General features: G+C 41.4%; 1 protein-coding gene across 1 annotated transcript in view; it reads right to left on the reverse strand.

Moving 5' to 3' along the window:
* DAB1 (DAB adaptor protein 1) overlaps positions 1-23762 on the reverse strand; it is a 277882-nt gene that overhangs the window by 135216 nt on the left and 118904 nt on the right. Inside the window, exon 3 of the mRNA XM_058552526.1 lies at positions 2015-2154. Within this exon, the coding sequence (XP_058408509.1) occupies positions 2015-2154 (140 nt within the window). The remainder of the gene's footprint in view (positions 1-2014; positions 2155-23762) is intronic.

Consider the following 23762-nt stretch of genomic DNA (forward strand, 5'->3'; position numbering starts at 1 on the left):
GCTCACTGTGGCTGTGTATCCCATCACGTCCTCCATTCCAGCATTTATGAGTCATAAACCTGGAATTTAGAATTCTTGCTGTCAGACTCCTTTGTCTATTCATCAATCCGATTTGAACTTGACAGAAAAAGAGTGCTCATTACTGGACTACCCTAAAATCTCATAAATTGCTTAATTATTAAAAAAAAAGGATATCGTAACCTCTTCCAAGGTGAAAATCTGTGAAATCATGATTTTGATGTCTTTTATACCTTTTTCTAATACACCTTATAATAGATAACTATTAAAATAAAGTTTGCTTATGTAACAGCTAAAAAAAGAAAAAGTAATGGATACACGGTTTAGAAAATATGTTTTTAAAAATGATGATTGCTACAGCCGTACTCTAGGAAGACAGCATCTGATAAACATGTTAAACTGCTGAGAAAATTTGTATAGTAGAAACAAAAATAATAGCTGTGATTTATTAAACATGTATGAAAGAAAAGATAATGTAGAGGGAGTTTTACACATATTGTCTCACTTAATACTTTCAGGCACTTGGCCAGTCTTATTTTTTTCGTCTTTTTTCTTACATTCAAAAAATTACACTGACCAAGTTCTGACCAAGTTGCGTCTTCAGGGACTATTCGAAGATATGAAAAAAAAATGCTTATATTATTAGATGAGGAAAAAAATAGGATAAAATTGTATAAATAGTAATTCCAAATTTATTACATATATATGTATAATTCACATAATGTATATAAAAATACAAAGAGAGATTATAAATTACACACAAATACGTTGACACTGATTTTCTTTTTGTGATGGGACTGTGGATGATTTCAATTTTCCTCCTCATACTTTTCTGTATTTTCAAAATAGTTTACAATGAACATTTTGTGAATTGCATAATCAGGAAAATAATTTTATGTCTTAAATGCATGTTTTGTAGACTTCTTGTTATTTCTTGATTCTTTCCTAATAATTTACATCATTTTTTTATGAAAAGAAACATAGACTATATGAAGACCAGAATCTGGGAACAAACAGTGTTCTTTTTTGTATGTTTTTAAAGGCCATTTAGGGCCGGCCCCGTGGCTTAGCGGTTAAGTGTGTGCGCTCTGCTACTGGTGGCCCGGGTTCGGATCCTAGGCGCATACCGACACATCGCTTCTCCGGCCATGCTGAGGCCGCGTCCCACATACAGCAACTAGAAGGATGTGCAACTATGACATACAACTATCTACTGGGGCTTTGGGGGAAAAAAAAAAAGGAGGAGGATTGGCAATAGACGTTAGCTCAGAGCCGGTCTTCATCAGCAAAAAAAGAGGAGGCTTAGCATGGATGTTAGCTCAGGGCTGATCTTCCTCACAAAAAAAAAAAAAAAAGGCCATTTAACAACATAATTTTCTTATATTCTATATTTAAAATTTTTCCAATTTCTGTCTTAGATTTCTCAATGAAGTCTTCTTTAAAGCTTTAAAATGAGAAATCTCTTTGTGATATCTCCAAATCCCAATATATAGTTATATATTACTTTAATAAATATTTTCCCTTTATCATAAACTGTTTGAGGGACATTAGTAGAAATTACAAAAATTAATAAAATCAGCTTTTATCTTAATATAGCATCTTTTGCCATATTTACCATATGGTGAAATACATAAAATTTATTTAAAAATAACAAAGTAGTGAAAATTCATAAAATCTAAGGGACTACACAATTTGATGATTTTGTACTTTCATTTTTGCAAGCACTGAACAACGAAGATAAAATTGAATAAAATGTGATACATTCAAAAATTATAAAACAGGGACTAACAAAATACCTCCACACCATAGGTGCTCAATAAACATTTGCTGAACGATTGAACTCTCTCCCCAATGAATAAATGCAGGGATTCATCAGTGAACCAAGTAATTTACCAACACACAACTAAAATTTTTTTTACCATAATGATTGTAATCATTTTTTTTATCTGAGTCATATTAAACCTGTGATATTTAAAATAAAATGTTTGCACAGCACCTTGAGTTTCATCATGGAATCTTGACATAACTTGTCTCCCCGAGCTGCGGAAACCTCATCAATCCCGATCAGTTTGGCCTTGTACCGGACCCCTTCACCTTTAAACCTCTTTATCAAAGTGGCTTCGCTGCGATCCTGACCTGAAAACAGAGAAAAGACGGATTCAGATATGTAGGTGTTCAGGCTCAGATTCATTCTCTGGTTTCATTTACATTCTAGGAAAGTCAGATCACTGGACCATGTAGAAAAGAATGACAGTACTCCTGGATGCAAATTCTGACTCTATCCTCTTATGTAGCCATCTTGAACCCACCTGGCTCTATCCTTTTAAATCCTGAGGCAGAGGAGTTTGGAAGGTGGTGGCGTAGGAGGATCCTGAACACACCTCCTCCCACAGACACAGCAATCTACATCTACTTGGAACAATTTCCTCCCAGAGAGATGTGTAAACCGGATAAGAAGAACCCTCCAAACAAGGCACAACACTGACAGGGGTGGAAGAGGCAGAAATACAGCCCTGCTGAGGGAATAAAGCTACACCCTAGCCACAGACCTTAATGGCCGGAACATCTCAAAGGTACGGAGCTTTTCCAGGAGAAGTGGGGGACATGAGCTCCAGAGTAGGCACCCCAGCCCTTAGATTCAGCACAACCAAGACGAGATGCCATAATACCTGGCTTTCCTGGCTTTGAAAACCAACAGGGAATACACCCAGGAAAACTACAGAACTTCAAAGACAGAAACTACAGAACTTCTTAAAGAGCCCACACACAGATTGACCCGATCTGAAAACCAGCACAAAACACCAGACAGAAAAGTGCCTAGTCCGTTGGTAAAAGAGACTCACTTACTAAGCTCAGAGTACATCTTGGAGAGGCAGGAGGTAGCTGGGCCCACCCTGGCAGGGAACGAGACACTGGCGGTAGATGTTACTGTGACCCAGTTCAGTCGAGCAGACACAGAGGCCAGCAGCCACCACTGGATTCCTTCCTCTAGCCTGTTAGTGCAGGGGGGAGGTTTACCTCCCCCACTAGAGCACCTGAGGCAATCAAGTGCAGCCAGGGCAGGCAGCCTGCCCCAGGCACTGGCCCCACCCACGCGCAAGCCCACTGTGACCTTCTGGGCCTGCACAGGTGCTGCATGTGGGACCTCTGCAGCAGGGGAAGTGGGTCTGCATGGGTGAGGCCCGCATGCGGGCCCCTCAGGTGTGTGGGCCTATGGGTGGAGGGGCATGTGGGTCCACAGCAGACTTGTGCCACTGGCCATCGCAAACAGACACAAAGGGGATCTGCCCCGCCTTCCAAGACCTGAAACAATTATACGCTGCCACGCCTGGGGCTGGCTCCACCCATCTGTGCTCCTGAGGCAGCTGGGTACTGCAAGGCAGCATAGCCAGATCTGGTGAGACGCCTGCCACAACCAAAAGAGAGATGACTTGTAGCGAGTGGCACCACAGGCCTGTTGTAACCGTGAGCCCCTGAGCCTAGAAACCAGCCACACTGGGGGCCTGACTCACTTAACAGCACCAAACAAGATGAACCCAAAGAGGCCCACACCAAGACACATTATAATTAAAATGTCAAGAATTAAAGAGAGAATCCTAAAAGCTATAAGAGAAAAGCAACAAGTTATATACAAAAGAAACCCCATAGGGCTATCAGCTGACTTCTCAGCAGAAACCTTACAGGCTAGAAGGGAGTGGCACGATATATTCAAAGTGCTGAAAGGAAAAAAACCTACAGCCAAGAATACTCTACCTGGTAAGGTTACCATTAAGAATGGAAGGGAGATAAAGAGTTTTCCAGACAAGCAAAAACTGAAGGAGTTTATTACCACTAAAACAGCCTTACAAGAAATGTTACAGGGACTTATTTAAGTGGAAAAGAAAAGACCACAAATAGGAATAGGAAAATTATCAAAGAAAAAATATCACAGGTAAAGGCAAATGTACAGTAAAGGCAGTGGATCAACCACCTATAAAGCTAGTATGAAGGTCAAAAGACAAAAGTACTAAAATGATTTAATTTCATGATAAGAAGATAAGGGATACACAAAAATAAAAGAAGTAAAATATGATATCAAAAGCAGAAAATGTGGGGGGAGGGAAGTAAAAGTGTAGGGCTTTTAGTAAGAGGTCAAACTTAAGAAACTATCAATTTAATACAGATTCCTGTTTACACAAGTTATTATATATGAACCTCATAGTAATCACAAACCAAAAACCTGCAATCAATACACAAAAAATAAAGAGAATGGAACCCAAGCATAACAATAAAGAAAGCCTCTAAATCACAAGGGAAGAGAGCAAGAGAAGAAGAAAGGGACAGAGAAGAACTACAAAAACACCCAGAAAAAAAGTAACAAAATGGCAATAAGTACATACTTATCAATAGTTACTTTAAATGTAAATGGACCAAATGTTCCAATTACAAGACACAGGGCAGCTGAATGGATAAAAAAACAAGACCCATCTATTCCTGCTTACAAGAGACACACTTCAGACCTAAAGACACTCATAAACTGAAAGTGAAGGGATGGAAAAAGATAGTCCATGCAAATAGAAACGAAAAGAAAGGTGGAGTAGCGATACTTTTTTCAGACAAAATAGACATTAAAACAAAAACTGTAACAAGAGACAAAGAAGGGCATTACATAATGATAAAGGGAACAATCCAGCAAGAGGACATAAACCTTGTAAATATCTATGTGCCCAACATAGGGACACCCAAATACATAAAGCAATTATTAACAGACATAAAAGGAGAAATTGACAGTAACACAATAAAAATAGGGGACTTGAACACACCACTTACATCAATGGATAGATCATACAGACAGAAGATCAATAAGGAAACACTGGCCTTAAATGAAACATTAACTAGATAGACCTAGTAGATATATATGTAACATTCCATTCCCAAACTGCAGAACACACATTCTTTTTTTTTTTTTTTTTTTTTTTTTTTTTGTGAGGAGATCAGCCCTGAGCTAACATCCGCCAATCCTCCTCTTTTTTTGCTGAGGAAGACGGCCCTGGGCTAACATCTGTGCCTATCTTCCTCCACTTTATATGGGACGCCGCCACAGCATGGCTTACCAAGCAGTGCGTCGGTGCGCGCCCGGGATCCGAACCAGCGAACTCCGGGCCGCCGCAGCGGAGCGCGCGCACTTAACCGCTTGCGCCACCGGGCCGGCCCCCACACATTCTTTTTGAATGCACATGGAACATTCTCCAGGATAGATCACATATTAGGCCACAAAACAAGTCTCAATAAATTTAAGAAGACTGAAATAATACCAAGCATCTTTTCTGATCACCACGGTATGAAACTAGAAATCAACTACAAGAAAACTGGCAAAGGCATAAATATGTGGAGATTAAATAAAATGCTACTGAAGAACTATTGGGTCAACAAAGAAATCAAAGCAGAAATCAAAAAACATCTAGTGGCAAATGAAAATGAAAATATGACATACCAAAATTTATGGGACACAGCAAAAGTGGTACTAAGAGGGAAGTTTATAGCAAAACAGGCCTACCTTAAGAAAAGAGGAAAATCTCAAATAAACAATCTAACAATACACCTAAAGGAAGTAGAAAAAGAAGAACAAACAAAGCCCCAAATCAGTAGAAGGAAGGATATAATAAAAATCAGAGTGGAAATAAATAAAATAGAGACTGAAAAACAGTAGAAAAATAATCAATGAAACTAAGAGCTGGTTCTTTGAAAAGATAAACAAAATTGACAAACCTTTAGCTAGACTCACCAAGAAAAAAGAGAGAAGGCTCAAACAAATAAAATCGGAAATGAAAGAGGAGAAATTACAACAGACACCTCAGAAATACAAAAGATTATCAGAGAATACTATGAAAAGGTATATGGTAACAAACTGGATAATCTAGAAGAAAGATACATTCTTAGAATCATACAACCTTCCAAAACTGAATCAAGAAGAAACAGAAAATCTGAAGAAACCAATCATTAGTAAGGAGGTCAAAACAGTAACCAACAACCTCCCAAAAAACAAAAGTCCAGGACTAGACAACTCCCCTTGTGAATTCTACAAAACATTCAAAGAAGACAATACCTATCCTTCTCAAACTCTTCCAAAAAACTGAAGAGGACAGGACACTTCCTAACTCACTCTATGAGGCCAACATTGCCCTGATACCAAAACCAGACAAGGACAACACAAAAAAAGAAAATTATAGGACAATATCACTGATGAACATAGATGCAAAAATCCTCAACAAAATACTAGCAAATTGAATACAACAATACATTAAAAGGACCACACATACACCATGATCAAGTGGCATTTATTTCAGGGATGCAAGGATGGTTCAAAATCCGCAAATCAATCGATGTGATACACCACATTAACAAAATTAAGAATAAAAATCACATGATCATCTCAATAGATGCAGAGAAAGCATTCAACAAGATACAGCATCCATTTATGATAAAAACTTTGAATAAAATGTGTATAGAAGGAAAGGGCCTCAACATAATAAAGGCCATATATGACAAACCCACAGCTAACATCATACTCAACAGTGAAAAATTGAAAGCCATCCCTCTAAGAACAGCAACAAGACAAGGATGCCCACTTCTGCCACTCCTATTTAACATAGTATTGGAAGTCCTAGCCAGAGCAATCAAGAAAGAAAGAGAAAGAAAGCAGATCCAAATTGGAAAAGAAGAAGTAAAACTGTCACTATCTGCAGATGACATAATTTTATATATAGAGAACCCTAAAGGATGCACCAAAAAACTATTAGAAATAATAAACAAATGCAGTAAATTTGTAGGCTACAAAATCAACACACAAAAATTAGTTGCGTTTCTATACACTAATAACAAAGTAGAAGAAAGAGAAATTAAGAATACAATCCCATTTACAATTGCAACAAAAACAATAAAATACCTGGGAATAAATTTAACTAAAGAGGTGAAAGACCTGTACACTGAAAACTGTAAAACATTTTTGAAAAAAAATCAAAGACGACACAAAGAAATGGAAAGATATTCTGTGCTCTTCAATTGGAAGAATTAACATAGTTAAGAAGTCCATACTTCCTAAAGCAATCTACAGATTCAGTGCAATCCCTATCAAAGTCCCAACAAGATTTTTCATCGAAAAATGAACAAAGAATCCTAAAATTTATGTGGAACAACAAAGACCCCAAATAGCCAAAGAGACCCTGAGAAAAAAGAACAAAGCTGAAGGTGTCAAATTCCCTGATTTCAAAATATACTACAAAGCTATAGTGATCAAAACAGCATGGTATTGGCACAAAAATGGACACACAGATCAATGGAACAGAATTGCGAACTCAGAAATAGACCCACACATCTATGGACAGCTAATTTTCGACAAAGGAGCCAAGAACATACAATGGAGAAAGGAAAGTCTCTTCAATAAATGGTGTTGGGAAAACTGGACAGCCGCATGTAAAAGAATGAAAGTAGACCATTATCTTACACCATACACAAAAATTAACTCAAAATGGATTAAAGACATGAAGACCTGAAACCACAGAACTCCTAGAACAAGACATACGCAGTACACTCTTTGACACCGGTCTTAGCAGTATCTTTTTGAATACTATATCTCCCCAGGCAAGGAAAGCAAAAGAAAAAATAGACAAATGGGACTACATCGAACTAAAAAGCTTTGGTACAGCAAAAGAAACCATCAACAAAATGAAAAGACAACCTAAAAATTAGGAGAAGATATTTGCAAATCATATATCTGATAGGAGGTTAATTTCTAAAATATATAAAGAACACATATAACTCAACAACAACAAAAAAACAACCCAGTTAAAAAATGCTCAGCGGATCTGAACAGACACCTCTCCAAAGAAGATATACAGATGGCCACAGGCACATGAAAAGATGTTCAACATCACTAATTATTAGGGAAATGCAAATCAAAACCACAATGAGATCTCCTCACATGCCTGTCAGAATGGATGTAATTAACAAGACAGGAAACAACCAGTGTTGGAGAGGATGTGGAGAAAAGTGAACTCGCATACACTGCTGGTGGGAGTGCAAACTGGTGCAGTCACTATGGAAAACAGTCTAGAGATTCCTCAGAAAATGAAGAATAGAAATACCATATGATCCAGCTATTCCACCTCTGGATATTGATCCAAAGAACACAAAAAGGCTAATTTGAAAAGATATATGTGCTCCTATGTTCATTGCAGCATTATTCACAATAGCCAAGACTTGGAAACAACCTAAGTGCCCATCGATGGATGAATGGATAAAGAAGATGTGGTGTGTATATATAATTAAATACTACTCAGCCATAAAAAATATGAAATCTTGCCATTTGTGACAACATCGACGGACTTTGAGGGTATTATGCTAGGCAAAATAAGTCAGACAGAGAAAGCCAAATACCATATGATTTCACTCATATGTGGAAGATAAAAACAACAACAACAGACAGACACATAGATACAGAGATTAATTGGTGGTTACCAGAGGAGAAGTGGGCAGGTTGGGGAGTGAAAGGAGTAAAAGGGCACATGTGTATTGTGATGGATGGTAGTTGGTCTTTGGGTGGTGAACATGATGTAGTCTACACAGAAACTGAAATATAATGATGTACACCTGAAATTTATATAATGTTATAAACCAATGTTACCTCAATAAAAAAGAAATTAAATCCTGAGGCAAATCACTTTGCCTCTCTGTGCTTCTGTTTTCTTAGGCAGAAAAAAAAAAAGTTAAGAATAACCAACCGCAATAGGGCATTAAGATATAGAAGTCAGACAACATGTGTAAAGCCCCCAATACAGAGTTTGATACACACTAGATATTCAACAAATGATAATACCACACTCAGCGTTCATGTCTGACATTCTTGTTAGAAAAGTATTAGTACTGAGCCTCTTTGGCATTTCCAGCATTTAATATGACTTTAGCCAGGGTCCAAGGCCCTCCTTACACCCAATTCCATGGGCTGTTTTATAGCGAGACTCCAGAGTAATTGCTTTGTATCAAGTAATGACCCGGGGACAATTATCAAAAAATGGTTTTACAATCTCTCTTCTGCTAACTCATGTGTGCACAGAAACAGGCTTCCACACTACTTAGTATGGTGTGCTCATACCTTGCAACAAGCTTTCTCCATAATTATTAACATAATATTTTGCTAAGACACATCAACCAGAAGTTGAAACACATCCACATAAAGGACAGTAAAGTTACTGTGAACTGAGTATGTGTTTCATGAGAGATGTTTCATAAACTTTATCTTCACTTCCTAACACTCAGCCACGACACTATTCATAACAACTCTTCATCACAACTCAACTATATCCATTTTCCAGATGATGAATATGAAAGTCACAGAATGTAAGTAGTCTGTCCAAGTTCACATAGCCAGAAAAAAGACGAATATATAGGAATTCAAATTTCTGCCCTCATCAAATTTTCATCAAACTAGTCACAGGCTGGGGTATTGCACATGTGGTTCTTAAAACCTGGAATGCCCTAGCTTTCTGAAATTCATCTCCTAGAACATCATTAACTTCAACTTCTGATAGTTCCTCCATCATGCCTTCCCTCATTGGTCAGAAACTTAGAGCTGAAGATGACGTTAGAGATAACTCAGCCCATTTCCCTCTATTTATATGATGAGCAAGCTAAGGCTTTTCCATACCTTGGGGTTGAGAATTATTTGAGAACATGCTTAAAACAGAAAAAGAAAAACAAACCAAGAACCAGCCATAGCTAACCATTGTACAATGCTTTTCTATAGAGAAAACACGACTTGTATTTCACTCATTTATTCATTCATCCCTTATTGAGCACCTCCTCTGTGCCAGATGCTGTTACTCACTGGCAACAGATGAACGAGACAGTCTGTGCCCCTAGAAGCTCAAGTTTTTGGTAACCGCAAATAAAAATTGTGTAGTGCATTATGCTAAGTGTGTAAGAAGGTACAAGCTTTAAAGTCAGACATTCTCATTTCAAATCATGGCTCCCTCACTTGTAAGCCAACTAGACTGTCTGCTGAGCCTCAGTTTCCTTATCTGTTGAATGAAGATTAAATATCTACTTTCAGAGTTATTATGAATCATAACTTAAACGAGATAGTATGTGCAAAGCATGTAGTCACATGGTAAGCTTTCTGTAAATGGTAGCTCTAGTCACCATTATCCTCCCAGTAAAAGGAGCACGTAGAAGTTACTGTGCTGAGGGCAAGGGGGCACAAAGCAGAAACGTCTGCAGAGCGAGGCCTGGATCTATGGTCCCTGATTCCCAGTTAGTGTTCTTTCTACTGCACACTTGCTGACTCTTAGGATATTACAGCCTTTGAACAATATTCAAATATTCAAAGCAAAATAACACATGGATGATTAGCTGGAAACTGTAATCAATGTAAAAATTAAGACTCAGGGTTCTGTGAGGGCAGATGTCAGAGACTAAAGCTAAGAACAAAGAGAAGAACATTTGCCATGATCCACCCTATATAGATCTCTAGCTAATCAACAGGGCTGTTGGCACTCCAGGTCACATCTCCCGTGTTATTATGCGATGTTTTAGGAGTGGCCTATGGCTTGGTCTATTTCTCGGGAAGGTTATCTTATTCTACCACAAATACCATCTCTGCCTCTTCAACACATGACACTATTTCAGGCACTAATAACTTCCCTTTCACTATTTGGGACTTCCTCCAAACTTTAATTATGATAACAATACCAGGTAGCATTTATCACACCTATACAAAGCACTTTTTATGCACCCTCTTGTTTAGCCCCGGAAACAATCCTAAAGGTAGGTACTACTATTCAGGTTTGATACACGAGGATCTAAATTGAAGGTCTAAGAAGCCCAGTAACTTGTCCAAATTCACTGAGTGGGACCTGAACCTAGATCGTCTGATGCCAAAGCCCAGGCTGTGGTTTGCTTGTGTTCTGTGTTTTCAAGCCTGTTCTCTTAACCACTAGGATCAATCTCTTCTCATCTATCCAACTTCCCTATAAAGCTCCATCTCTACCTTGTACCAAAACTCATCTGGCCCAAATCTGTGGATACTCAATAAATGGCAGCATTAAAACTCCATTGGGGAAACAGCTTGGAAATGGAACAAACAGCTTCCAGTCTCCACATCATGTCCAAAAGATGTCCATGAGTCAGAGACAAAGACAGCCTTAAAAAATATTTATCAGGGCACAGAGCTCCACTGAGAAGGAAGCTTTATAGGAGGAGGCAGAGCCAGATCAGGTGAACAAGGGCAGAGATTAATAAGAAAATATTAGGCCATTTAGAGGAAAGTAAGGAGTCCAATTTAGATTAGGACCCAGGGCCAAGCTAATTTGTATGAAGGGCACTTATGTAGTAGATAATCCAGTTTCTCATTAAATGTTCCACCATTAAAAGGGTAATTTTTCATGAGCACATCTTGAGCAAGGTCTCAGTTATATTAGCTAAGAAATAAATAACAGATATCAGGGCCATAAGGCTGTTCCATCAGAGGCACATACGATTTGTGTTAGGGAGAGGGTCAGTCTTCATGCGTCCGCAGACATCATGAATCCCCAGCTTATTTTACTGAAAGCACCACTGACCCTATGCTTCAGGATGGACAAGAGAAAGGCCATGTGTTTAAGGAAAATCATCAACATTGTCACTACTATCGAGCATTTACCATACTATTCACTGTGCCAATAGTTTTACAAGCAATCTCTCAAGTAATCCTCACACCTGCTCTTTGAATTAGGTTCTGTTATGAGCCCTATTTTAGAGAAGATGACATCAATGCCCAAAGCCAACAGCAAAGCCTAGCTTTATTGAGATATAATTCGTATATCGTTCAAATCACCCTTTTAAAGTATACAATTCAGTGGTTTTGGTATATTCATAGTGTCATACAACCATCACCACTAGCTAATTCCAGAACATTTTCATCACCCCAAAAAGAAACCCTGTACCCATTAGCAGTCGCTTCCCATCTCCCCCAAACCCAGCAGCCCTGGGCAACCACTAATCTATTTTCTGTCTCTATGGATTTGCCTATTCTGGAGGCAAATTACATTTCATATAAATGGAATCAATCATACAATATGTGGTCCTTTGTGACTTGTCTTTCACTTAGAATCACATTTTCAAGGTTATTCCATGTTATGGTATGTATCAGTACTTCACTTTTTTTTTTTTTTTTTTTTTTTGCTGAATAATATTCCACTGTACGGATATACTACATCAGTTGGTGGACATTTGGCTTGTTGCCGAAAAGCTTTTATGAGTAATGCTGCTATGAACATTTGTGTATAAGTTTTTCTGTGGATATATGTTTTGAATTTGTATTATACCTAGGAGAGGAACTGATAGGTCATACAGTAACTCTATGCTTAATTTTTTGTTTTAAATTTTTATTTTTGAGGAAGATTAGCCCTGAGCTAACATCCTTTGCCAATCCTCCTCTTTTTTGCTGAGGAAGATGGGCTCTGGGCCAACACTCATGCCCGACTTCCTCCACTTCATATGGGACACCACCACAGCATGGCTTGATAAGCAGCGCGTAGGTCCGTGCCCGGGATCTGAACCCGTGAACCCTGGGCAGCCGAAGTGGAGCACACCGTTTTTCCAAAGTGGCTGCACCAGTTTACAATGACACCAGCAAAGTATGAGTGTTCCAGTTTCTCTACCAGATGTTCTTGCCAACATCTCTTATTGTCTGCCTTTTTAACTATTTTTAGCCATCTTAATTGGTGGTTAGTGATATCTCATCATGGTTTTGTTTCGCATTTTCCTCAGGACTAATGATGCTGAGCGCCTTTTCATGTGCTTATTATCCATTCACATATCATCTTTGGAGAAATGTCTACTCAAATCACACAGCCTGATTTTGAACCCAGGTCTTATGCAAAATTTCATGCTTTTAACCATTAGGCTATGGGGCCTCCTGTGACCTCACTCCGTACTCTGTTATAGCATTTACCACTTTTCACTTTGCGTCATAGCTATTTGAGTAGATGTCTTATGGAGCCTACAGTAAGCTGGCAGATATCTTCCTCCTAAGACAAGTACATCACAAGCACATGCACCATGCCTGATCTTCTCATACCTTATCTCATTTAATCCTCCAGGGTTTCTGGAAATAGGCATTGTCATCATTCTCTGGAATAATAAACTAAAGCCAGAGAGGTAACTAAAGTTACTTCAAGTTGAGCTGGGAAGAGAACCTCATTGTGTCCTACTCCAAGGTCTGAGTTCTTCCACTGGGAGGCAATAGGACTTAATGGCCCAGAACATGAGTTCTGGATTCAGAAGACCTGAGTTTAAGTCCTAGCCCTCCCATCCACTCCCCTAATTGTGCTGTCTTGGGTAACTTCCTTTGCATGCATGTCTGCCAGAGCGTCTTTCTCTGTTAAGTGTAAACAAGTTGCTCCCACATAGGGTTACTGTGTAGTTCAAATAAATGACACATAGCATGTAGAACGGTGACTGACCAACAGTAAGAGCTCAGAGTGGGCCACTGTCATTCGGGTGATCATATTTCCAATTTGTCTGGGACAGTCCCCGTTTATACCTTTTGTCTCAACACTATTATTACTAGCACCCCTCATTACTCTCAAAAGGATCCGAGTTTGAATGACGAGTTGTGTGGTCACCCTAATTAATTATCATCACTTGTATACTGTACTGCCTCAGGGCGTTCTTCGTGCTGGGCACTGTGCTAGCTTCTGGTGGTACCCAGGTGAGTGAAGCTTCTCCTCTCCCCTTTGGAGGAAGCCTCTCCTGTCTGGAGGAAGCCACATTTCAGAAGGGCACACAGCTTTACAAAATGTGATGAAGGCTGTGAATGTCATATAGAGCTGAGGGGAAAAGAAACTGTTTCTGTTTGGTGGGGAGAGGATTAGGAATAGCTGCAGAGGTGGGATGACATTTGAAAAAGTCTTGGTGAGAAAGCAGGGTTTCGACAGGGAGAGAAGTGAGGAAGAAGCTTTTCAGAGGACCCAAGATTACGGTGATATTCAGAGAACAGTGAGTAGCTGGGTTAGTCTGAGTGTTTCTCAACCCTGGCTGTGTTTTAGAATCACCGTAGGAGCTTTTACAAATACCACCCCACAGATTGTGATTAGATTGGTCTGGTGTAAGCCCAAGCTAATTAATGTGCTTGCAAAGCTCTGTGCTAGAGAACATGGCTTGAGTGATGCTGGCAAAGGCTGGACCTGATCATGAAGGGCCTTGGAAGCCTAGCTAAAGCTTTGGGCTTTGTTCTTTAGGCCACGGGAGCTATTAATGATCCAGTCTGTTGTGAGGATTAGATTAAAAACAACACTGTAGCAACATCTGGGGAAGTATAAAACTTCATTGATTGATTGATCATTCATTCACTCACTTATTCGATATATGAGTGCCTACTATAAGTTCTAAGGTGCTAGAGAGACAGCAGTGAACAGAATCTATAAACATCCCTGTACTCATGGAGCTTACATTCTAGTGGACAAATCAATGGATTATTGTAGTAATTTTCTAATTCTAATATAATGGAGAATTACCTGTAAAAAAACAAAAAAGCAAAAACCTAAATCCCTTCCATTGAGATTCTGAGTGTAGTGGGAGGGACCCAGTAGACTGAGTTGATCAGATGTAGGAAATCCTAGAAGACCCCCGGGAACAGCAAGGGGTTGAATAGCAACTTGCTTGTGTAGAAAATTCCCTCTAAGGTGATATTTCTCAAACTGGGATCCTCAGAATAAGAATTTCAAAACAAAGTTTTGACTGGGGGTTTTCAAATTAATAAAAATCTTTTCAATGTTTTACTGAAAGATAAAATGTTAATGAAGGATAAGAATCAGTTAGTAACAAGATGCAGCAAACATTTTCAGAGTTTTGTTAAAAGCCCAAGAATTTCTTTTTTGATGTTTAAGAGGGATCTCTTTCAATTGGAGAAATACTGTTCAGTTGCATTTGTGGCTGGCTGGATGTGTGTGCCCGGGAGAGAGGAGTGCCTAGGGTGTACCACCTCATTAATGCTTTCCTACCTAGATCAGAGAAAAAGACCCTAGGCTGAATGGTTTGAAGATTTCTGCCCCGGTGTACCTGCTTCACTTAATTCCATAAACAAACAAGAGTAACTAACAGCAACTAGTAGCGAATGTTTTGTCAGAGATCTTAATCCGAAATTCTCCAAGTAACCTGAGAATTGAATTTTCAATATACCACTGATTGGAATTCCAAAGGAGGAAGATACAGAGTTTATGTAGGACCTCACAGTTGCCTGGAAACCAAACCCCATGGAAGACAAGCAGTAAGTGGCCTGGGAGTAAGGAGGCCTGGATTCAGGTGTGGTCTCTGTTATCCTACCTTCACATACGTGATTATACGTTAAGTCATTTCCCTCTGCGAGGCTCAGTCTCCCCATGTGCCAATGAGTGTTCATAGAGAGAAGATGGTCTCCAAAGCATCTCTGGGAGCTAACTGACTATGATGATATGTAGAACTAACATGTAGAGACTCAACCATGAGCCAGAGCTGTATGGTGCACTTTGTATAGCTCAGTTTATTGTTACGGCGATCAATCATATGTGGGTGTTGTCCACATATGTTAGATCAAGCAACAGAAATCAAGAGAGGTCATGCTGCCTAAGCTGATGCATCTAGATAAGGGCCAGAGCAAAGATTTAAACCCAGGTCTGCCCACGTCCATAGAACTAAGGTCTCCAGGGTTTTGTTTTTATTTTATCTCTATCAGTAAAGTATTTTTGAGCATATAACACTAAAATAGGTATATTTCTGCATAACTTTTATACTTGTACTACTGACAATCCATATGTTAATATCATTAAAGCTCATTTTGTCTTAAATCTTTCTAGAATGAAACATAAATAGATATCTAGTAATCTCCCCATGACCCAGCAGATTATCTTGCACACCTGGGGTGGGGGTGGGGGTCAGTGCTTGCATCGCACAGTGGTTCCCAGCAGATTTCTCTGACTGAGAAATAACAACTTGAAGAATCCTCAGGGAGTCACAGCAAACCTACAATCATAATTGGAGAATGAGTTTCCAAGAATGGTCCATTTTGAATTTTATAGTGGATCACCGGGAACCCTAGAGGCTGCTGTCTTTAATGCACAGTGTGGGGCAGAGTGGCGGGGGCGGGGGGTGTACATGCCTCACTCAGAGCATCTGGGGGTATCCAGGAGTCAAAGGAGATGTGCCTCCACTGTCACAGCCTAATCCATGCACCACATGGCCTCCGCAGAGATCCATCCCAAATGCTACCTTATCACTGCACTACCCTACCAAAAATGTCATCGTCTCCTGCCCTGCCTGCAACGGGCTGTCTTCCCTCACCTTTTCCTATCTCATTTCCGCCTCCTTGCCCCAACACTTTAAACTCCGGTCCTGTGGGCGGGGCTTTGCCCTTGCTATTTCCTCTTCTCTGACTTGCCCTGTCTCCCTGACAGATATTTCAAGTTTACTCTCAGATCAAGTATACCCTCTGCTATGAGGGGTTCTTTTCTGAAGTACTCCTGCCTCCCTATTCCCCACTCCCCACCAACTAAAATTAACCTTCTTAACATTGCCCTGCAAGGCCCCCAATCTGCTCCCTATTTAACTCGTCAATCTCATTTTGGACCACTCTCCCCCTTACTTCTAATAATTTTTTAATAATTTTTATTTATTTAATTTTTTCCCCCAAAGCCCCAGTAGATAGCTGTATGTCATAGCTGCACATCCTTCTAGTTGCTGTATGTGGGACGCGGCCTCAGCATGGCCGGAGAAGCGGTGCGTCGGTGCGCGCCTGGGATCCGAACCCGGGCCTCCAGCAGCGGAGCACGCACACTTAACCACTAAGCCACGGGGCCGGCCCATCCCCCTTCTCACATTTGGGCCACAGCGGCCCTCATCCAGCTCTTCCAACAAATGCTGCTCTGCAACTGCATGCCCTGCTCTGCAGTTTTGCAGCTGCTGTCCTTTGGCCTAGAAGGGATTCCCCATCCCTGTCTTGTCCATCCCTCCATCCCCACTCCCTCGCCTTCCACATCTGAGGTTCCGCACAATCCCATGTGCCCACCCAGGGTCCTCTGATCCCAGGGATCTACCTGGGAAGTTGCCTCTGAGATGTGTCCATAGTATTCTTCTGATAATCCCCCTGCACTCTTGCAACAAATTAATCTCAGATGTAATAATCTGCTTAATATCCAGCCTTCTCACTAGTCTGTAAACTCCAGAAAGTTAGGGACCGTGTCAGATTTTTTCCCAAGGTATCCCCCAAGCCTAGCATTTTCCTAACACACAGACACATTTTTTACTCTGTTCCCCACAGTATCTGTCATAGCATCCATGACACCTCATTGACTTTGTCTTCATGCCCGTTTCCTTCTCTACACTTGAGCCCCATGAGGGTGGGGACTGGGATTAATTCATCTGTGTTCTCTGAACCTAGCATGGTGCCTGGCGTGGAGTGGACCCAGCTCTGCTGAATAACTGAATAAATGAATGATTTTATGTATTTATTCAAAAGAGGCTGGTGGACTCCAGGAGTCAGCATCACTGTGGGGAACTGTCTGGGGTCACTAAAATCCCCTTCCATACAGACTCTATTTCAAATCCACTCCGTGAGTGTGATTCATTTAGTCTTCAAAGTAAATGTCACATTCACAGTTATTTCAATGTTGCCTTTGCTTTGTGCCATTAGGAAGAGCGTTTCCCAACCTCATCACACCCTGCTCACCTCATGACCTGGGAAATGACGCTCCTCTGAATTTAAATCCAGGCAGTCCCCAGAGCATTGAGTAAACTCCCCGTTCTGAACAGGCCTCAAGGACGCTGTCAGGAAGCATACCCAAGTCCCTGTCTTGGAGCAGAAGGCACTGCCAACGTGGAGGTCTCACACTGGGAGTGACCTTACAGAAGCTTCAACAGAAACAAGCAACTCTGTCAGGAGTAAGGATCAAAGGAAGCAGGCAATTAGCATTTTTTATGACACTGAGGCAGAGAGCCCACAGAATCCACTGGAGTCATCAATGGTCTCCCACTCCAGGCTGTTCACTAAAGGCTGCTAATGGCCAAATAAAAGATATTTCACACCCAAGACTGTTCTCTCTTTCTCTCTCCCTCTTGTCTCAGGTCATAATGAGCACGACCACAGAAACCCACAAAAGAGCCAAGAGAAGTATGTTTTTTTCTAATGTGGTCAGTCTGGCTGTGAAATCTTTTAACTTTTGACCGTTAGAGTATTTCCCTGTCTAGTAGAGGTCAACTTCAACATATTTCTTATATCAAGCTAAGTATTCATTTCTGTGTTTTAGATACTTAAACATCTAAGGAAGTATCTTAGTCAGTTCAGGTTGCTGTAACAAAATACCATAGGCTGGGTAGCTAACCAACAGACAAATATTTCTCACAGTTCTCAAGGCTGAGAAGTCCAAGATCAAGGTGCTGCCAGGTTTGGTTCTGGGTAAGGGCCCTCTTCTTGGCTTGCAGGTGGCTGCCCTCTCACTCAGATGGTGGAGACAGAGTTTGCCCGAGAGCTCTGGTCTTTCTTCCTCTTCTTATATAAGGGCACTAATCCTATCATGGGGCCCCACCCTCATGACCTCATCTAAGCCTAATTACCTCCCAAAGGCCCACCTCCAATACATCAACTTGGGGGTTAGGGCTTCAATATACGAATTATTTTGGGGGGTGGAGGCACACACATTCAGTCCATAACAGAAGGGCCAGAATTAGGAAGGAGTAAAAGGCTGGACAATACCTGAAAATGAGTGTGTCTGTCCCATTTTCAGGAACTGTCTTACTGAAGTTTCACAATAGCCTTGGAGGCAAAGACTGCAACACATTCAGAGGAGGAGGGACTGAGGCACAAGGGAGGTCACTGGTGCAAGGCCACACAGCCAGTGAGGGGCACGGTGGCCTAACTCTTCGGAGTCAGAAGGCGTTGCATTTAAACGGTGCTCTGTGACTTTTTGTGTGTGTGTGATATTGGGAACGTTATCTAATTTTTCTGAGAGTTAGCCTATGCATCTGTGAGACAATGTCGTTATCTGCACTCCCCTCTAGGACAGTTAGAAGGACCATGTGAGATAATCCACATTTTTTTTTGCTCCTAGCACACTCCCTGGCACGTGCCAGTCATTCAGGAAATATTTACTGCCTTCCTTCTCCCCAAGTCATATATTTCACATTAACCACCAGTGGCCCAAAGCTAACTATAGCAAAGTTGTACTGCGTTAGAAGTAATGGTCCCAGCTGTTTGGGAATTCTTTTTTGGCTGCCTGGGAATAAGGGTGCAATTAGGAACAGGATGTTCCTTCCTGAAGGCAATAGGGAGATCACCTTATGAATTATTAACACAGTACCCAACTCCCTCCTTCTGCACATCTATCTGAATCACCAGGTCATCCATCTTGATGATAAGAAAATTTCAAAAAGATTTTTTTTTTTTTCTCATCATCATTCTATCCAACATCATTCTGTCCATTGCAGAAAGAGTTCTCTTGTCTATTAGGTTGTCCAATTTAAGAACAGATTGTGGGGGGAATTTTAAGGCCCAGCAGCAGAGATAACTTATTTCACTTAGAATTCTATCTCGCAATTATCCAGGTGTTGATTTGCAATGGACAAATGATTATGTATGCTGGCTTCGTGGGAGAGAATGCTGATTTTATGTAATTAGCTAGCTGGGTAGCCAGCAGAATAGGGGAACCACACACCGAGGGGGCTGTTAAAATGTATTTTTATGAACATGGTTGCTGTCATTACCGCTAAAAGGTAAACTAATTAAAGAGCTAAAATAACATTCTACCTATGATGCATGCACACATTTTCTTAGAAAAATGTTCTTCACTGGTATTTCTGCAAAGAGCTCTGTAGAAAGGGCACCTGGAGTCCATTGGCACCTTTCTGTATAAAGCCAAGTACTAAGATCCCAGAGAGTCTCAGTTGAGGGCCTGGGAATCTGCATTTTCAAAGCTTGGCTGATGATTCCATGGCAGAGCCAGATTAGGAACCACTGAAGTACAAGGCAGCATCCTTTGGTGACCCCATATAGGTGACCCCCTTCTAATGCTCCCATAGTTGGTCTTTCTTTCATTTCCCTGACAAAGGTCTACTAGTATTTATTTCTGTTTTTTTTTTTCTGCCGGATCTATTTTAACTTTAAAAATCTATTATAAAAACTGTATGACATCATTAATAAACTCAACAACAAAAGAAAAAAATCATCGGCCACATCATGCCATTTCAACAAATCTTTAGACCAACAATTTCCAAGCAGTGTCCTTTCAAACATCATTTTCAAGTTTCTCTGAAGAAAAACTGAAGAGACGATCGTGCCAAATAAATCTGGGGCTTGCTTCTTGGTGACTCCCATGCACGAGAGCACATTACCGCAGGAAGGTTCTGGGCCTGGGAACCTCCCCTTGCTGGACTTACTGTAAGGGAGCTCCTCCTGGAGGGCTGACATTCTCTTCTGGTTTGCTCACTGTGCATCCCAAACACCCAAAACGGTGCCCAGCATACAGTGAGTCCTCAATAAACATTTGCTGAATGAATAAATATACTTAGTAAGGGAAATGGCTCCAATTTTCTTTACTCCGAGTTTCCAACACCCCTCCGCCAAAACACATAGACATAGCATCTTACAACTTTGGAAAATCAAGTGTAAATTTTGGTCCTAGTGCCCAAAGTCTCAGGTGCCATTCACCAGGCTCAGTGACACTGCAACTCCCAGCACTGTTTTTAAATAGAAGAGAAGACATAATAGAAAATAGAAAAATAATAAATAGAAAACTGGCCAATCGTCTCTTCACATATGACGGAGCAGCAGCGAGATGGACAAAAAGAGAAACCTTCTGGTTTCAAGATTGTAAAGACATCTGTAACTCTCTGTGGCCGGGTCCTTCTGAAGTCCTCCCATGAAGACCAAGGGGCTTGGTACGTACTGCTGACATGGGCCTGTCAAGGACTAACCAGTCTGCCTTCTAATCTGCAGCTTTATTGTTACACACTGGCTTACTGACAGCCTGAGGATGGCGCACACGATTCGCTTCTCGGACCTTGTTATGGCTGGGCTCCTGTCTTCTTCCTGATGGCCAAGGGGCAGAGAGGGTAAGTTAGTGTGTGCTGTCATCAAGTAACGCACTAGGTGTGCAATACTTTATCTCATATGATGCCACAGTGCCTGGCACAGAATAAGCTTTAAACAATATGTAAGTTCTTCCTCACTGTCCTTTCATTCCTTACAATAACCTAGCATGACATGCATCATTAGTTCCTTCTTACAGATGAGAAAATTGAGGCTCCAAGAGGTATGGACTGGCCCACGATCACAAAGTTAGAAAAAGGCAGAGCCATGAGCACTGAAAAAGAAATGGAGTTAATCAACAGAAGTTTTAAGGAAGAGAATCTGAAGCTTGAGGCTGGGTAGGAAACAGGACTGTAGAAGGCCGGGAAAGACACGACTGAATCCATAGTCTTGACATTTATTTTTGTTTCTGTCATTTGCAACCGAAAGGGTCCTATTGCGGTTGTGGTGCCGCACGGATGACGGCGAGGCAAAATCAGGCATATGAAATGCAACCGTGGGCGGGGTGGGGCAGGGTATGAACAGGAAAGAATGGAGTCTAGGAGAGACCCGGTTCTCAGCTGGCTTTGCCATTCTGGAACTTCCTGGCCTAAAGCAAGTCAGTCCACCTCTCTGCAAACGAGGACAATACTACCCATCTTGCAGGATTACTGTACGACTGTATGCAATCATGTATGTGACACACCCAACACACAGTGCAGCTCCTGGCCGGTGTCCTATGTTGAGAATATTTTCACTTCCTTTCCAGGGAACTGCAGGCTACGTGTGGTATGTCTCCCAGACCTCCATCCCCCCAGGGGACACGCTGGCCCAGGAAGGCTCTCGGGTGACTTGCTCTCAGGGAATTGCCCTCCATCAAAGCGAGTCACCTCACCCAAGGCCATGTTCCCCTTCACTCACTCCCTATCCCCACAGTAGCCTGCATCCAGTCAATAACTGGTTCATCAGATGAAGCTAGGTGTAAAGGCCCACGCCTCAAGCCTCACCGTGAGACAACTCTGAGGGGCGACTCCAGAGCTCCCTGTGGGACAGTGGGACCTGCTGAGGCCTTGCTGCAGCTGCATCACAGCTCAACTCCTCCTTCTGCCCAGTCCTGCCACCTGCACACCCCATCAGGGTTGATCCTGAGGGCGCTCCCCAATACGCTTCCTATAGCAAATCTCCATCTCCACCACCGATTTCCTCGGAACTCGATAGAAGACAGTACAAAATCAGTGCATTTGAGGAAGAGTGTTCTGAAAGAGAGGGAGTCTCGATGTGGAGAGGCAAGACAGCAAGCGCCTGCAATGATCGGAGAGTGACAGGAGGAGGGCTCAGAGGCAGCACCGAGGGCTCAAATCACGTAAACAGATACTGACATTCCATGGGGCTAAGCCCAACCACGGAGGTAAATCCACAGCTGACACCCTCTCACCAAACACAGCTCAAGGGCCCCTGGTACAACCGTGGGGTGTCCGCCAGCCGCAGGGGCAGCTGGGTCTGTAGGAGTAAGAGAGGTGATCACCCACCCAAGGGCATCCTCACTGCCGCCAGGACTGGGGGGTACCGTGCGGTTTGCTTTTCTAAAGTTCACAACTTGTCTCCCTCGGGCAGACGCACATGGGAGCAGATACCAGGCGTCCACAAAGCCCTGGGAGCTGATGACAAGTGAAGACGATCTTGTTTTCAAATGAAAAATAACAGAGACATAAATTTTTTTCTATTTCCATTCTAAAACTGCTTTGTTTTTCTTTCTAATTACAAAGTGAAACATGTTCAAATCTTAAAATTTGGAAAATGCAGGAGAGAAGAAAAGAGGCAAGTCACCCACAATACCTTTCTGGGACACCTCTGGCTGCATTTGAGTACACGCTCCTCCATACTTGTTCCTAAGTGTACACACACACAAACCTACATGTCTCAAAAATGTCTCCATACTGTAAATCTGTAGCATGCTTCTTTCATTTGGCAGTGTGTAATATATTTTCTTCCATATCAATATTTTTTGTAACATGATTCTTAGTGGCTGCATATATCCCATCATCTAAATGTATCACAATTTATCTACTCAATTCCCTATCATTGGACAGTTAAGATGTTTCCAATTAAAACTGTGCAAAGAAATGCACTATTGAGAATTCCTCCTCAAGACAGTAGAAAGATAGATTTTCCCTGTGAGAACGCCTACACGGAGTCTTTCTACACATATCAGAATTGATGCTTCATTATTTTCCCCTCCCCTCTTTACTCCAGAAAAAAGTAGGCCCAAAATAGACAAACGCGTGAAAACAAATGCAAAACTTGCCTCTCCGAATGTCTTCCTTTGGGAGAAACATTTTAGGGCGAAGGAAGGATGTTTGTACGATTTGAATTACAAAGGAATCCCTGAAAGTTCTGGACATGTTGTCCACAGAGAGCCAGTGACTGAGAGCAAAGGAGAGAGAGGCGGAGACTGGGATATACTCAGTGAGCTGAGGTCACAGCGTGTGCAGAACAGGTCATACCCGAGTCTGGAGTTCTCACCCAACCTGTGAGAACATGCAGCCTGGAAACCCTGCGCTTGGACCCAGACAGAGGTTAATCAAACCACAAATGAGCAAGAGTTTCTATTTTCGCATGCAGCCTGCATCGGCCATGAACTTTCTTCTGCAGCAGCGACAACTTTCATGGGGTCATGTCCATTACAAAAAAACAA

The sequence above is a fragment of the Diceros bicornis genome, chromosome 13, assembly GCF_020826845.1.
Source record: "Diceros bicornis minor isolate mBicDic1 chromosome 13, mDicBic1.mat.cur, whole genome shotgun sequence".
Taxonomy (NCBI): Eukaryota; Metazoa; Chordata; class Mammalia; order Perissodactyla; family Rhinocerotidae; genus Diceros; species Diceros bicornis.